This window comes from Rhizoctonia solani, chromosome 1, assembly GCF_016906535.1.
Source record: "Rhizoctonia solani chromosome 1, complete sequence".
NCBI lineage: Eukaryota > Fungi > Basidiomycota > Agaricomycetes > Cantharellales > Ceratobasidiaceae > Rhizoctonia > Rhizoctonia solani.
In genome coordinates this window covers 412,090-427,163 of record NC_057370.1, presented here as the reverse complement: position 1 = coordinate 427,163, position 15,074 = coordinate 412,090, and the positions used below count along the sequence as shown (strand labels likewise).

The 15,074-nt window shown below is 44.7% G+C and overlaps 5 protein-coding genes across 5 annotated transcripts; 2 read left to right on the top strand and 3 right to left on the bottom strand.

Moving 5' to 3' along the window:
* Window positions 1–1,452: 1,452 nt before the first annotated feature.
* RhiXN_03625 (Gag-Pol polyprotein/retrotransposon) lies at window positions 1,453–3,179 on the bottom strand (the record flags this gene model as incomplete). The annotated part of the gene is made up of 3 exons (XM_043323442.1): window positions 1,453–2,890; window positions 2,979–3,013; window positions 3,060–3,179. The coding sequence occupies 3 exons, from the start codon at window positions 3,177–3,179 to the stop codon at window positions 1,453–1,455; spliced, it is 1,593 nt and encodes a 530-aa protein (XP_043175861.1).
* Window positions 3,180–4,791: 1,612 nt separating this feature from the next.
* On the bottom strand, window positions 4,792–5,265 carry RhiXN_03624 (Retrovirus-related Pol polyprotein from transposon TNT 1-94; the record flags this gene model as incomplete). Its single annotated transcript, XM_043323441.1, has 1 exon — window positions 4,792–5,265. The coding sequence occupies one exon, from the start codon at window positions 5,263–5,265 to the stop codon at window positions 4,792–4,794; it is 474 nt and encodes a 157-aa protein (XP_043175860.1).
* A 391-nt stretch (window positions 5,266–5,656) lies between these two features.
* On the bottom strand, window positions 5,657–6,366 carry RhiXN_03623 (Retrovirus-related Pol polyprotein from transposon TNT 1-94; the record flags this gene model as incomplete). Its single annotated transcript, XM_043323440.1, has 2 exons — window positions 5,657–5,885; window positions 5,930–6,366. The coding sequence occupies 2 exons, from the start codon at window positions 6,364–6,366 to the stop codon at window positions 5,657–5,659; spliced, it is 666 nt and encodes a 221-aa protein (XP_043175859.1).
* Window positions 6,367–8,213: 1,847 nt separating this feature from the next.
* Window positions 8,214–9,529, top strand: RhiXN_03622 (uncharacterized protein; the record flags this gene model as incomplete). The annotated part of the gene is made up of 2 exons (XM_043323439.1): window positions 8,214–8,313; window positions 8,454–9,529. 2 exons carry the CDS (start codon window positions 8,214–8,216, stop codon window positions 9,527–9,529), a joined length of 1,176 nt encoding a protein of 391 aa, XP_043175858.1.
* Window positions 9,530–12,623: 3,094 nt separating this feature from the next.
* On the top strand, window positions 12,624–14,762 carry RhiXN_03621 (pectate lyase; the record flags this gene model as incomplete). Its single annotated transcript, XM_043323438.1, has 18 exons — window positions 12,624–12,772; window positions 12,826–12,889; window positions 12,959–13,054; window positions 13,108–13,202; window positions 13,255–13,384; window positions 13,447–13,461; window positions 13,529–13,561; window positions 13,620–13,675; window positions 13,732–13,740; window positions 13,810–13,823; window positions 13,883–13,946; window positions 13,999–14,013; window positions 14,070–14,110; window positions 14,175–14,196; window positions 14,253–14,334; window positions 14,391–14,503; window positions 14,558–14,621; window positions 14,676–14,762. 18 exons carry the CDS (start codon window positions 12,624–12,626, stop codon window positions 14,760–14,762), a joined length of 1,149 nt encoding a protein of 382 aa, XP_043175857.1.
* Between the last annotated feature and the right edge of the window lie 312 nt (window positions 14,763–15,074).

Here is a 15,074-nt window from a genome sequence, read left to right as displayed (position 1 = left end):
TGGATACCACAGCCGTGCTGTCGACATCCAATCGGTACATCGCCCAAATCGGGGATAATAAATCGTCCATTACAGATATAATCCTTATTTGGTCAAATCGTCGAAGGTCCTAATTTTCAAGTTCAAACCAAGGACATCTGTTGTAAAAATAATTGATTATAAAAGCACAAGTGAAGGGAAGTAAGGTATCAGAATATGTTTAGCTTCGATACCATTGTGGATACGAGAAAATTGATTTCAAAAAGCATGGGGCGCATGACTAGCAAATCTTCCGAGTGCCGAGTCTCGTGAACGAAGGTTTTCAGCTTATCATCAGGCGTAGTCGAGGCAAGATTAACCGTATCTAATGTGCTTGAAAAGCCAGTAAACGTGCTCTAGATTGCCGGCCGCGTCTCATTTTCGGTCTGTGGCTGACGGGCTGATTGGAGGTGAGTAACTGTACTCAAGCGAACATCGAATGCTCGCCGGCTTCCTGATAATTCGTCAGTGTGTTCGGCCACGTACTCGCAAGATGTCATGCAAAGTGAAACGGCTCAACTGGCCACAATCCAGGCTCTTGAGTATGTCAGGTGGGCGTGCAACAGTGATTCGCAACCATCTTTTCATCGTACATATCGCTTGGTATCTCTTCCAGAGGTACAAGGTCAACCTGGGGGGAGGGGGGGACAACAGTGAGACGGTTGCGGGGTGTTCGACAAAGGCGCAATGGTACAGCAAATCTTTAGACAACAATGTCGATAAGAGACGTACTGTAGATGATGCAAGGGGTGTGAGTCCACCTGGAGCGACCGAAAGGTACAGTACATAACAGTATTGATGTTTCGCCGAGGTGGTAAACAACCACCGGTTGCCCCATCAGTACTATCTGGGCAGCTGGTTGTGACTGATGTACCCGTTAGTAGGATGTTAGAATGACCGACATTTGGATAGTGGAATAGTAAGACAAATAATGGGGGGGGGGTGTTCAGTCGGTACACGCCAAGGAAGGTGGCGTTTGACCCCAGTGGACAAAGGTATAAATGCTGAAATGAGATGAACATAATCAAGTAAGTAGTAAAATATAGCTTGAACTAAAAGGGAAAAAAGCTCACAGATAAGGGCATCCGGTTCTAGACAACAATGGATGGCGTGAACGTTTGTGTTGAAAGACACGTAGAGCTAGATGATTTTGTATCTCAGCTCTACTATATGGTAGTGAACTCGTATATATACTGTACCTAGACGATTTTGTATCGACAGGATTATAAGCATACATGGACAGAATAGAGAGATATGATACGTACCTCAGCTCTACTATATGGTAGTGAACTGAGGTACACGAGAATTGATAAAGAACACATTTATACTCGTACATCCAAACGTAAGTAAATATATGCGTAAGGATTACATGTACGGTTCCGTGAGACTGATATTTCAACACGCCCACTCAGGATAACGGAGACGAAAGGAAAACTAAGACATGCCCATATCAGTGACAAAGCCGGGGAGCTTGGTTCGTCCAAGTGGCTTAGTAAGTATATCGGCCACCTGCTTGTTGGTCGGGATGTATTGTAAGTCGACTTCCTTCAATTCAATCATCTCACGAATAAAATGGTGTTTAATTCGGATATGCTTTGTGCACTGGTGATTGATCGGATTCTTTGCAAGAGCCATACTCGATTGATTATTGGTAAGTAAAGTTGTCGGCCCTTCGGGGAGTAAATCGAGTTCTGATAAGAATTGGCGAAGCCAAATTAGCTTGCGTGTAGCGCTTGCGGCAGCAACGTATTCGGCCTCCGTACTCGATAGTGAGATTGTCGGCTGTTTTCTCGATGACCATGCAATACTCGCCCCGCCTATCATGAAAGTCCATCCGGTCGTCGATTGACTGGTGTTTGGATCGCCTGCGTAATCGGCATCAATGTAACCGGTGAGTTCTGATCCTTTCAACTTCTTGTAAACTATACCAAGGTCCTTTGTGCCCTTTAAATACCGCAGAGTACGCCTGAATGCGTTCCAGTGCTCGTGCCCTGGGTTTGCGGAGTGCTGGGCCAACAGGCCGGTTGCATATGCGATGTCAGGCCGTGTTTGTACCATAGCATACATCAGCAAACCAATGCCGCGCTGGTATAGGGCTTGGTCGACAGTTGGTGAGTTGAGTTTTGGTAGATTCGGCGATTCGGCCATAGGCGTGTTGCTTGGCTTACAATCGTTCATATCGAATCTTTTTAGGACTTCCTCGATGTATCGTTCTTGCAATATTTTGAGGGTTCTGGCATTGCAATCTCGACGAATCGACACTCCGGCAAACATCTTTGGCTCTCCTAGATTGACAAGTTCAAAAACTTTTGCCATTTCGGACTTGATTTCCTCGAGAAAGGTACAAGGTTTGCCGATTAATAGCATGTCGTCTACGTGAGCTACAATAAATGCAATGTTATTTTTATTTTGCCTATGAAAAACGGCGTGGTTGGAGTTGCATCGGGTAAACCCAATCTGTTCGAGAACTTTGCGTAGTCGAGAATAAAATGCTCGCGCCGCTTGTTTGAGGCCGTATAATGCCTTCTCGAGCCGCCAAACGTATTTTACTGGATTGTCCTCAAAGCCTTTGGGCTGCTCCATGTATATCTCCTCCTTGATCTTGCCATGTAAGAAGGCAGTCTTGATATTGAGCTGAATTATGTTGTAATTTTTGCTTGTACCTTTGGCCAGGAGTGCACGCGTGGAGTCGGAATTTGCAACGGGTGAGGACGTATCTTCAAAATCAATACCTGGACGCTGAGAGAATCCTTTTGTGACCAGTCTGACTTTATACCGTAGGATTTTGCCGTTTGGACCTATCTTGTACCCAAAAACCCATTTGCATTCAACCACATTTCTTCCAATAGGTTGCTCAACTTGTCTTCCCACACTGTGCTTAGTAATTGTTGAAAGACACACAAAGTAGTCAACGCAGAGGGGCAAAAATGTATTCTAAGTAAGACAAAATTTTTAAGTACACAGGGGAGAAGTCTTTGGAAGATCTCTTCCAGTCCTGTACAGTACATGCAGAGTAGATGCCAAATACACAATATTGCAACAGTAATCAAGTTGTACTCCTTGTTCATAGCGCCCATCCACATTTGAGCATCTACACAGGACATTGCCTTGGCAAAGGTTGTTGGGGGAGCAGCTAGAGCAGTGTTAAATGCCTCTACCATTGCATTTATATGCATTAACCATGCGTCTTCAGCACCCACATTTGCCCCATACTGTTGAGGAGGTTTTGAGGGTTGAGTCAAGCATCAAAATGTTACCAGCTCTGCTGGTGGTGGATTTTCCATTGGTTTGGTTTTGGCATTTGAATCATGAGTTTTTGTTGTAGACACAATCAATACCACGGAATTTATTCCGATTTTCTCAAATTTAAACAAAGACAAACAGACTACATTTTCAATCACGTGACTGCAGCGCTTATATCATACGCTAAGCGCCAAACCATGTCCCCATCCGCACTTAATCAGCATACATAGCCACCTCCACCTATGACAACATCATGACATATCAATAACACATATGCATGAGTAAGGCCAACTGCAGAGCGGGTTTCCTATTGGATATGGTTTTGCATATTATACATTTGTAATTAGTCCACCTCTGTAATATATGAGGAGGCCAACCAACCATGGTAACACCCAGGTTGATTACCTCTTGTTGCATCCACTCAGTGTACAATGGCCTTACTGCCCAGTAATTACTTAGTCAACTACTTAGATAGCTCTACCCTGCCCTGAGCGGTCTTGTTGCTGTACTTAGATAGCTTGTCACTGCCTTAAGCAGTCTTGTTGTTGTAGGATAGCTGCTTGTTGCCATAGATAGGTTTGCTGTTGCCTTAAGCAACTTATTCTCCCTTGTACCCCCTGGCCACAAGCACCATCCCCTTGATGTCCTAACAAATGTCTAGGACAGTTTTGGGCTTTGGTTTGTTTTTGGTGTTAGAGTTGTGAGCATTGGATTTTGGTTTGTTTTTGGTGCTAGAGTTGTCCTTGTAGGTTTCTAGTATTACCCAATGACAATTTCCAATTCCTTTGTCAAATACAATGTCTTGGGAGGTTAGGATCTTTCCAGTTTCTTGTTGAACAAGTAAATGCACCTTTTGATTTGGTGCAAAGCCCAGGTACGTGCATTTCATTGACCAATGTTGTAGCTTAGTACACTTATTATTGGGTATTCTTGCCCATGCTGTGTAGCCAAAAATACAAAGTCAAGCTACATTGGGAGTTTGGCCTGAAAATACCTCTTTGGGCGTTCAACCATTTAGGGGGGTCTTTGGGGTAACATTTGATATGTATGCTGTGTAGAGTATGGTGTAGCCCCAGAATTTGTCCAGTAAGTCACATCAGTGTGCATACATTGTTTGGAGTTGTTCAACATCCTTATTGCATGCTTGGCTATGGCATTACTTTTTGACAAGTTTGCCTTGGTCTTTTGGTGTTCAATTCCCTTGCTGCATAGCCAGTCTTCAAAGGTATTTGAGGTGTATTTGCCTCCTCCATTGGTGCGCAAAACTTTGATTTTATTGCCTGTAAGGTTTTCAACTGATGCTTTGAGTTCTTTAAATTGGGCTGGGTATTTGTCCTTTGACTTTAGTAGGTGCACAAAAATTTTGCACAACTTATTGTCAATTGTTATTGCAAAGAATTGAATCCTGCCAATCCCTTGGACTGCAGCTGGGCCATGGAGATTGCTATGCATAAGTTGAAGGACTGCAGACAAGGTGGATTGTGATGGAACAGATGGTGCACATGCATGCTTGCCTTTGAGGCAAGGTTTTCATGGAGATTGTGGAGGTGAGTGCTTTCCTACAGTGTCCATTCTGCGTACTGAGCTGTTCCAAAACATGTCAAGAATGTACTTGTAGCTGACATGACCCAATTGTCTGTGCCAGGTCTCAAGGTCTGCATGTGCAATTTTCCCAGCAGCATATGAAACAAATTTGCCTGCATCAATATTGTCCCTGTTGTTAATGCTTTTGGACTTGACAATAGCCATGTATGTGTTGACCTTGGTATGTTTTACAATGCATTTAACTTTGTATAGCTGACCAGATATTTCTTTAGCAAAGCCTATTTCAGGCCCATTGCCTTGGTTGCCTACAAGAATTGCACCAAATGATTTACAGAAGAGCACATTGGTGCCTCCTTGGGTGAGTTCTTTGACCAACATTAAGTTTGCATTTAATTTGGGTACGTGCAGCATGGACTTCATGAACACAGGAGTTTCAATGCCATGACAGTTGCATAACATTACATGAACTCAGCCAACACCAATTGCAGGGATCAAGTTCCCATTGCCCACTCAAATTTGGATTGGTGGTGTTAGTGTCTGGTAGGTGTAGAACCAATGCCAATTTGGTGTCATGTGTCTTGATGCACCCAAATCAAGTAGCCAGGTGTCCTCATTATGTGACAATTTGTCTAATACAGTGAGTGCATATATTTTGGGGCCTACAGAGGAATTGCCTAATTTATCCATTACAGCAACCTTAGCAGAGTTGCCTTTTGATGTGTTGGTGTCCTGGACACAGTCACATGACCAGTACAAGTGGTTGCATGCTGGCCCAAGCCCAAATTTGGGGGGTAGCAGGTGTAATCATGGGTTGTCAGCAGAGGAATAATAGGGCTCTATGGCTTAGTGGTCAAGCTGGTTCAATTCTGGCTAGTTCTATTTTCCTCTGTTTATGACAGTTGGCTTGGGACTTGTTGAACTTGTCTTTCAACTGCTTTGAGTTCTGCTGTCTCTGCTGGGGACCAGTGCCTTTGGCTCCACCACCTTTTGCCCAGCATTCCTGCTTGGTCTGACCAGGCTTTGAACAGTTGGCACAAGGAGGACCTAGGTCCTTTTCTTCCCTTTTGGGTTGTTCCTTGCTGACCTTTTTGTCATAGATTTGCCCTTCAATGATTGCACAAACATTGCAGTAATCCCTCCACCTTTTTGCTGATGTTCTTCCTCTTGTAATGCAGCTTTGCATATGGCATTGGATGTGATGGCTGCCTGCTGCATAGATGTCTGGATGACAGTGCTGATGATTGCATAGGACAGTGGGAGCGCATTCATGATTATCTGAGCAAGTAGGAAATTGCTGATGGACTCTCCAAGTGTCTTGATTTTTGAGACTGTTGATTTTATCAAATTGAACCCAGTGGTAAGGTCCTCTTCTTCCTTGATTTTTGTGCTCATTAATTGTTGGTATAGGAAGGACAGCAATTGCATGCCCTTGCCTTCCCAGTGCTCAACAATCTGCATCCAGGCTTTGTTTGCCAATGTTGTGTCAACATATTGTTCATGACACCATCCTCCATATTGAGGGTGATTTGAAAGAATGCCTTGTTGTCCCACTGCTTCCATTTTGCTATTCTTTTGGCTTGTTGGGACACTGTTAAGAGTTGTGTAAGTACAGGAGTAAGAAAGAATTACTATATACAAAATGTATATGGGAATAACTAAGAACTAGTATAATGAATCAGAATATATGCACAGAATATATGCACAAATAGGCTAGGTGATCAGGAATAACAACTCCTAACAAATAGTCTACCAACTATCAAGTGCAGGTGGTTGGTTATGTATAGTACCTTAGACTAATGTTACTTAAGCCTAAGTGACTAAGGGTATGTATACTTAAGGTCTCTGGGATAGTACCTTAAGTAAGAGGGTTACCTGACTAATGTACAGGATTTATAGGATTTGCCTAATGAGTATAGGACTTATATATGCTTAAGTAAGACTTAAGACTTATGGGGTTTACCTAAAATATATCTAGGATTTAAGAGATATTATAGATAAAGCTATCTACAATATAGGGGGTATGGCAGATTGAAACACTTTCACTCAATCACAACAATCCTTACAGTATTGTTGCACTATACTCAATGTTGAACTCAACTACTGTGACAGTCAAGGGGCACAGGGTTGCAGTAAGTACACTAATAGGTTACCCTGTGTCTGTTGGGACTGGCCTATGGTCTTAGTGTGCCAAATAACCTCCTATGCTATTTACAGTGAGTCAATCACTAAAGTAAATGCACAGATAAGCTGTTAAAGGCTTGTGTGTATATGTCAATATATAAGAGTGGATAAATGGATGCATTAGAAGCGTCTTCACAGGGTCCATTTATACCCTGAGAAGGTGCACAAACAAGTATATACATGATTGATACCAAGAGGGGGGTACAGGAGGTACATGTGGCAACTGAAACACTTAGGAGAGCCAATACTTTGGTATATAGCAAACAAACAACAGACCCTAATATTTGCCCCAAGGCAATGTTTGCCCCAAGGCAGTATTTACCTGTGTGGGTGCTTGGATGTCCCAAGGCTAAGTGTTTCATCCTTGGAGTAAACAGTCCCAAAGGTAGGATACCACTGTACTGGGTACTTACAGTAAATAGGGCATAACTCTGCCAAATGTTGTCCGTTTTGGGAGTTTAAACCAGCGTTCTGGAGCGCACAAACAGGCGCACCTAAGCGCAAGTAATTTGGCAGTGTGAGATGCCCGGGTGATAGAGAAAATGCGCATTTAGTGCGTTGGCGCTTAAGGGCTGATTAAGCGCCAGAGCACTTGCCTATGCAACAGGGGGGACCCTGAATATTTCTGTGTGTAGCCACAAGATAGAATCTTGAATAAGAAATACTACAAACAGGAGAAATATAACTTGTTACTGTTTATCTACTCAGCTGAACTTATATATATTTATATGAGTGAGAAAACAGCATATATGCAAAAGATATTGCATATTGAGGGTATTCCTGAGACTTATAGGTTCTGCAAAGGTTGTGATTGGATAGAGGGACCTTGAAAACCCTAGTTTGCATCTTTATCTCATTTTATTTACTGTAGTATTACTTATGTAATTAATAAAATAAGTACAGATTATGGAAGAAATGTCATATCCATAACAATGCTCTGCAAGGCTCCTTCTTGATTTCTTGCCTTGGTTCTTCTTCTTTCTCTGAGTTGTAACCAATTGTGATTCTGATAGGTTGGAAGGGGTCTCCCAGGCCTTGTCATCCAGGCCTAACCATTTTTGGAGTGTTGGCTTGGGGGAATAAATGCCTGTATCAGGACTTATGAGCAGTTCTTGTGTAGTGTGTGGGTGTTGTAGACAGGCCAACTTGCCTGCAATCTGGGATTGCAGCATTAGAAATATCATGAGGCTAGGATGTCCCAAGAACCTATTGCATGTTTGCACTCTATGGCGTCAAATTGTACTCTCAACTCTTGCTATGTGGTCATCTCTCAACATTTTGACCCTTGGTTGATCACCCCCAAACCTTCTTGGATTGTGCTTCTGCGTTTGTTCCTCAGGCACAAAACCAAAAAATTTCACTATGTTTGGCCTTGTACCATTATGAGACCACCTTCCTGCCAAATATCAATGAGCTGAAAGACTTTTTTAATTTCACTTCCCCTTGGCTAAGAGAGTTATTGATAGATGACTACTCTGACGACACTGCTTTCTTCACTTCTCTAATCCAGACTACGATTTCAAAAGCCACGCCCGGAATTCTGCATTGTTTATGTGTTACAAATCACTGTAGGCGCACACAACAGGGAATTGGTATCGAGGGAACAGACGACTGGGAGCTTCCTACAGCCGAGTCATGCGGTGTATCGCAACAGCTGCTAGACTCAATCTTACGTCCCATCACATCGTTGCGCCTGAGTAACAATTTCTTTCCTTGGTCCAGTCCAGCCTACCATGGCCTTGTCAAACTCCACCTTTTGTTCACTCGATCAAAGCGCGGTCGTAAGCCCCACATTCATGTCGACAAACTTAGGGACATGCTTCTAGCTTCTCCTGCGCTTCGCGTACTGCACATTAACATTATCGTGATTGGCAAAGACGAAATCAACGGATTAGCACCTGTTCCTCTCAACGAGCTGGAAGAACTGAGCTTAGACGAAATGTCACGCGATGTATACGACGTAGTTCTTCCGTTACTCGCGCCCGGAACAAAGCCACTACAGTTCACGTTCCAGATGCAGCAAGAGTTCAATGCGCCGCTGTACTGTACAACGGTTGCGGCATTTCTGGAGCGGACGAATGTAACCAGTTTGTATATCCTTGGTCGATCGTTATTCGACCAGCGTCTTTCAGTTGATGAGTTGATGACCAAGTCGCCCGGGAACATACGTACGCTTGGGTTGGAATATCTGCAGATACTAGAGGCTCCAATCTCTGAAGTCGAGAACTATGAGGGGCTAGGACAGCTGAGTCGGCTATATATGAGAAAGTGTGTGATAGACGTAAACGAGTTCAAGAAGTTGGCTGGCCTGTTCCGACTACAAATGCTTAAATTGCACAAGCCCGAGTTCCGAGGGAGACTGAAGGGAAATGATGCAGAGGCACGGCAGGAAATAATGTCGATAGCGCCAACTGTGAAGTGGGTGCGTTCGACAAGGGGAATGGATCGATGGGATGGGTGGATGGTGGAATATGATGACCCGCCAGCGACGGTCGACTTGTCCGATAGGTCGTGCGGCGATATACCATCTGCAGTATTGTAACACCCCATTTTTTGAACCAAGAGCATCAATGCATATGGAGAATTATTTTTTGTAGCGGGAAACGTGTAATTATAGTGCTGTGTTATATGCATTTTTACATCAAGTCTCCTTCGGTCGTGCTAGCACATATCTAATAAATGGTTAATCGACCGGCGCCAATGCCTTCGTGTGGTTTTGATCCAATAAGTGGAGTTTTTCACCGGAGCCCACGGAGGCCGCAAAACTTATACTGGGCCGCCCAGGCCAGGGACTTAGTTCGGCACTATCCGCCCATGTATTGTGTTTACCATCCATGTTTAATTCCATAACTCGGCGCTTGCGCCTCTTGTCCCTTTTTCTATCCATACCACATCCTGCGAGCGCGCCGTCACTCGCAGCATCATTCACTCGTTTTCCACTTTTTCTGTGAGTCCCGCCCTCCCACCCCTTCTACTAGTATTCGACCTGGTTTGGGCGCCCACCCAGCTCGCTCGGTGGCGCGGCCCCGGTGGCACCCCGGTTCGGCGTTCCGCCTCTCTGGCCCCCATTCCTCTTCGTCCACTGGTCCAGGTCGTTTCCTACTTATCGTATCATATCTATCCCCCCCTCTCTCTCTCACTGTACCGGTCCAAGGCCAAGTGTGTCTTGAGTCTGTATAATGTGGGTGGAGCTCGTGCACCGACGCGACAAGTGTTGTGGAAGAAACTTAGGCTCTGGTGGCTTCGCGTTTTTTATCGATGTAAGATAAGCATAGAAGTAGATATGTACATATGTGTGCACAAGACCATCGTCAAATACCAGCATGGGTAGAGTATCCGGCACTGAGTGCGCGGACGAGAGCTGGGGCACCGAGACGCGAGCAGAACTCGCGGGTGGGTGGCCAAGCCCGACGATAGTCGGGCGTGGAGGAGGGACGATGAGAAAGCTCTAGGGGGGATGACGGCTCACGAGACGGGAGTAGAAGCGAGCGGGTGGGAAGGCGGGTGGGAAAAGAGGGAAACAAAAGCGCGATGAGGTGTCGAATGCACTGTGGAAGTCTAGTTGAATGAGCTCGAGTGATGATCATGTTACTAAGTACTTGGGGCCCTACGCGACCCACACATAAGTCTGGGTTCTTGCGTCTCTGCGGGCTCCGATCCACAGACCCTGTGTGTTCGTAGACTGTAGACAATTACAATGAGAGAATGCATAGATATTGCATAGAATAAAGCAAGGCCGGGGCAAACGCCCTCCCTAAGGGTGAGGTATCTCTGTAGTAGGAGGGATAGATAAAGGCGCACGAATAGTGCGAGCCTACAGTATACAAAAAGGGGGTGTGATGGTATGTATGCATAAGTGTCCCCAGGGATGTACATGCAAATCTCCGCCCGACCCTGGGCTCCTGCATTTCCAGAAACTCAAGCAAATAGCCCTACGTAAGGAACAGTGCACATTGAAGACCATGTGGAATTTAATTCATCTTTTTATATGCACATTTTCTACACCCCTATTTTTCAAAAGACCATAACGTGATCATTCAATATACTCCTTAACTGAAGGTGCGCGTATCTCTACGGCATAATTATCTGAACTATGTCTCGTAGAATGTGACATGCCATCTCCACCGACTTCTAAGTAGGAAATCCAAGTACCTGCATTATAATATCAAAGCAAACGGGACCGTGGAGGCCCTCAGTAGGTGTCGTAATTTCATCAAGTCAGCACGGAACGACTAGTACTTAGTACTCTTAAGACCTGTTGAATGCATTATAACGAGTTCGGATAGGTTTCTGCGTTCTGATACTCAGGTAGCAATCTGAGAAACTTCTTCATCAATTGTTTGCATGTTACAAATCACTGGAATAGTAAAATTAGGGGGGCGGTTGCCAGTCTCGATGTGGTGTTGCAAACCAATATGATCGTCGGGTCGGTTTCCAAATTACCTTTTCATAAAGTCAATTTCGTCTCAAGCCCGGGGTAAGTAACCCTTTTAGATACTCCGCGAAAAAGCTCTCCGAGGTCTGAACAGGGGTAGTCATGGCCTGAGAGAGTGCAAGTGCACCATCACACACGTTTCTCCCAGAAAGAGGTGCATATATTTGTCACGCTCGAGTCGAGCCCCAAATTCAACAATCCCTCTACGAAGCCTTAAAATCTCCTTAAAATCTCAGCCAGAAAGGACAATCTGTATAGGATGCGCAGCTTGGCATTCTTCCAATTTTACGACATGACGGATGAATCCAACGCAGTTTATCAATTAGGAAGAATAAGGAAGTTCTGGCCCTCATTTCATCAACGAGACATGTTTTTCTCCGAATCCAATTAAGCAGGTTGCCAGGTGCGTTTTGATTAAGAGCTTGGACTTGGCGCTCCGGATAACTTCCGAGCGTGGAAACGGACTAATCAAATTTCCGATTCGATAAACGAGAGTTCGTGGACGCTTCTCAACCGGTGCCAAGCCATGCTCGAATAGTGGCCCGACACGCACGCGCGTTGTTGTAGATCAATAACAGACTGAGGCTTTTCAAACTGATTACAATTTCTAGTGAGTTATCTGAATTGTCATTGGAGAGAGCATGTCTTTGCTAGCACAAGGATACCATACTGGGATGAAGGCGGTATGTCTATAAATGCCACCAACTCCGGCAGTCACACACATTGTTCATGTTATTCTGGTAACGAAATCCTTTTCTGCTTGGACGTCAATGGCGCTTTCGTCTCACCATACCACGGGGTATCATAGCTTGAGTTCAAATTCACATATTCACTTTATTTGGAAATCTGTCACGCAGGTTTGAAGCAAGTATGGTTGATCACGGGCAGCCAATCAGATGCATCCCCTGGCCCACCTGACTTCCTGTTTCATCTTCAAAATCAGAAACTTCTTCTCCTCGATGTACACACGAGGAACCATGTGCTCCAGTGTTCTAATTGCATGACCATATCTGGACCATGTGCTAGGCGAAAAAAAGAAACTAGGGAAAGTGTGCCCGATCTCGCACCGGGTCAGCAATGCAACATTTTGCGATACGTACAGCACAAAGAATATATAACATCCGCAAGAGAGTGTCACCTCTTCATATCTCTCTCTTCACATTTACTCAATCCACCAGGTTGCATATCTTTTTCACTCAGTATGATCTCCCTCACCTCCTTGGCGATTGCCCTCCTTGCCGCGAAGAATGTCGCGGCTGTTGGTAGCCCCTTCGGGTACGCGACTGGTACCACCGGAGGCAACAGCGCTGCCCAGGCCATCCCTACGTCTGCTGCTCAACTTAAGAGCTGGTAAGTTACATTTAGACTAGCACACGATATGACCTGACATCATGTGGCTATAGGCTAGAGGATAACGTCACCCGGAATATTCTGTTGGATCGCACGTATGACTTTACCGATACTGAGGTAAGCTCTATCAGATCACTTAACTACATATACAAATGTAGGTATTTAACTCATCGAAATTAATTGCAGGGGAATATCAGTGGGAAAATGTGCAAGTCGTGGACTTGCTCGCCAAACCCTCAGCTCATTCTCGACACAGGAAGTGGATGTGGATCGAGTGCTTCGGTGAGTACATATCTCATCATCCTTGCGCCCATGCGTTTACATCGCTCCGATAGACTACTGCTACCTACAAGAAGGCTGGTACCTCTGGTATCAAAGTGAAGTCTAACAAGACGATTGTTGGGAAAGGCACCTCTGGATGGATGCAAGTGTATCCTTTTGCCTCGATTTATCAGCCCTCTTACTTGACTTTCCTTTTTTAGCAAAGGGAAGGGCTTGACGCTGAGCAATGTTAGCAACGTGATCATCCAAAACATTCGTATCTCGGACCTCAATCCCCAATACGTTTGGGGAGGTGATGCCCTATACATTGATAACTCTAGCAAAGTCTGGGTGAGCACCTTCAGCCTCCAAGTTGGATTAAAATTGAGGCTGATCAATAATTTCACATCTAGGTCGACCACAACTACGTACGTTCCTTCATCCCTCATACTCTTCTTGTCCTGATTCACAAACATTTATAATGGCGATTTCTAGTTCAAGAACGTTGGTCGCCAGTTTATCGCTACCGTAAGCTACACGTCAGCTCTACTATCGCATGATTGATGGACTTACTTCCATTATGTAGGGCTTCGGTGCCGCAAAGCAAGTCACTATCTCTAACAACTACTTTGATGGTCAATCGTGAGTAGCATTTTCCAATACGGCTGTAGCTTAAGGCTGACATCTAACTAATACAGTACCTGGTCGTAAGTACTCATACTATGAGCTGAGAACACAAGGTCGTTTGACACTTTTTGATCCCTCCTCAAATACAGAACTGGATGTGATCGTAAGTTACGTCTATCACATGTATCTACCGGCCGCTAAGAGCTTTCCGCGTTTCATTAGAACATCATTACTGGGCTCTATTGTTCGCTGGCAATGGAGACCAAATCACTTTTGCTCGTAACTAGTAAGTACCTCAAATACTGGCGAAAGATGAATATTAACATAGTCGCGTCTAGCATGTATTTCACCGCGTAAGTATGATAGCATCAGAATCCAATCGATAAGCGTACTGAGTCAATGTTCATAGTGGCCGTGGGCCCCATATTGGAGGTACTAACGGATACACTCGTAAGTATCAAGTCCATGTGTATAAAGATATGACGTTGCATGTTGACCATCTTTCATGGGACAGTGACCTTGCACATGTACAACAAGTAGGTTTTGCTCCTCATGTGTCAGTCGATTGGTGCTAAGATAAGTGATAACTAAGCTACTTCAACGACATCACTGGCCATGCAATCGATGCCGATACCGGATCCAAGATCTTGATTGAGGGCAACTACTTCAACAAGGTATTTAGTATTTTTCATAGTGGCGAGGCTTGAACTAAGCTCTGGTTGATATGCAGGTCAAGACACCGTCCACCGGAAGCACAAAGGGAGCTGCATTCGCACCCACATCCTCGTCCATGAACTCCCAATGCTCTGGCTCTCTGGGCCGAAACTGCGTGTCAAACACATTGTGAGTGGATCCTCACTCAAATTCCACTTCTTACTACTAAATTAGCGCTTCAAGGGCGGGCGGGTCGGGTAGCCTCACCAATACGGCCAACAGCGGCATTCTGAGCTCTTTCACTGCGGTGAGTTACACCACGAGTTCATCATGCGAATTATGCTAATCTGTTTACTGCTAGTCGACGGTAAAGACTGCCTCGATCATGGATCCTGCCCAGGTTCCATCTTATGTTACGTCCAACGCTGGCCTCGGAAAAGTCAACTAGTAGGCTAGAACCTACGAGTACGAAGCTGGTTTGGGTGGTGATGTCGTGAGGTAGACTTTATCGTATGCTGCAGCGGTATCATCAATACAATACAATTATATGTGGGCACTTATTAGTTGAATGTGTGAGAAATGACTATATCCACCAAAAATCCCAAGTCAAACATAGGGCCAGGTTTTTTTTTTTTGGGGGGGGGGGCTAAAAATGTGGATTCAGAGGATGATTCATGCTTGCTGGGAAATACAAGCTTTCCAGGTTGGCCATACACACTCAATACCAGGGAATTTATTCCCATTTTCTCAAATTTAAACC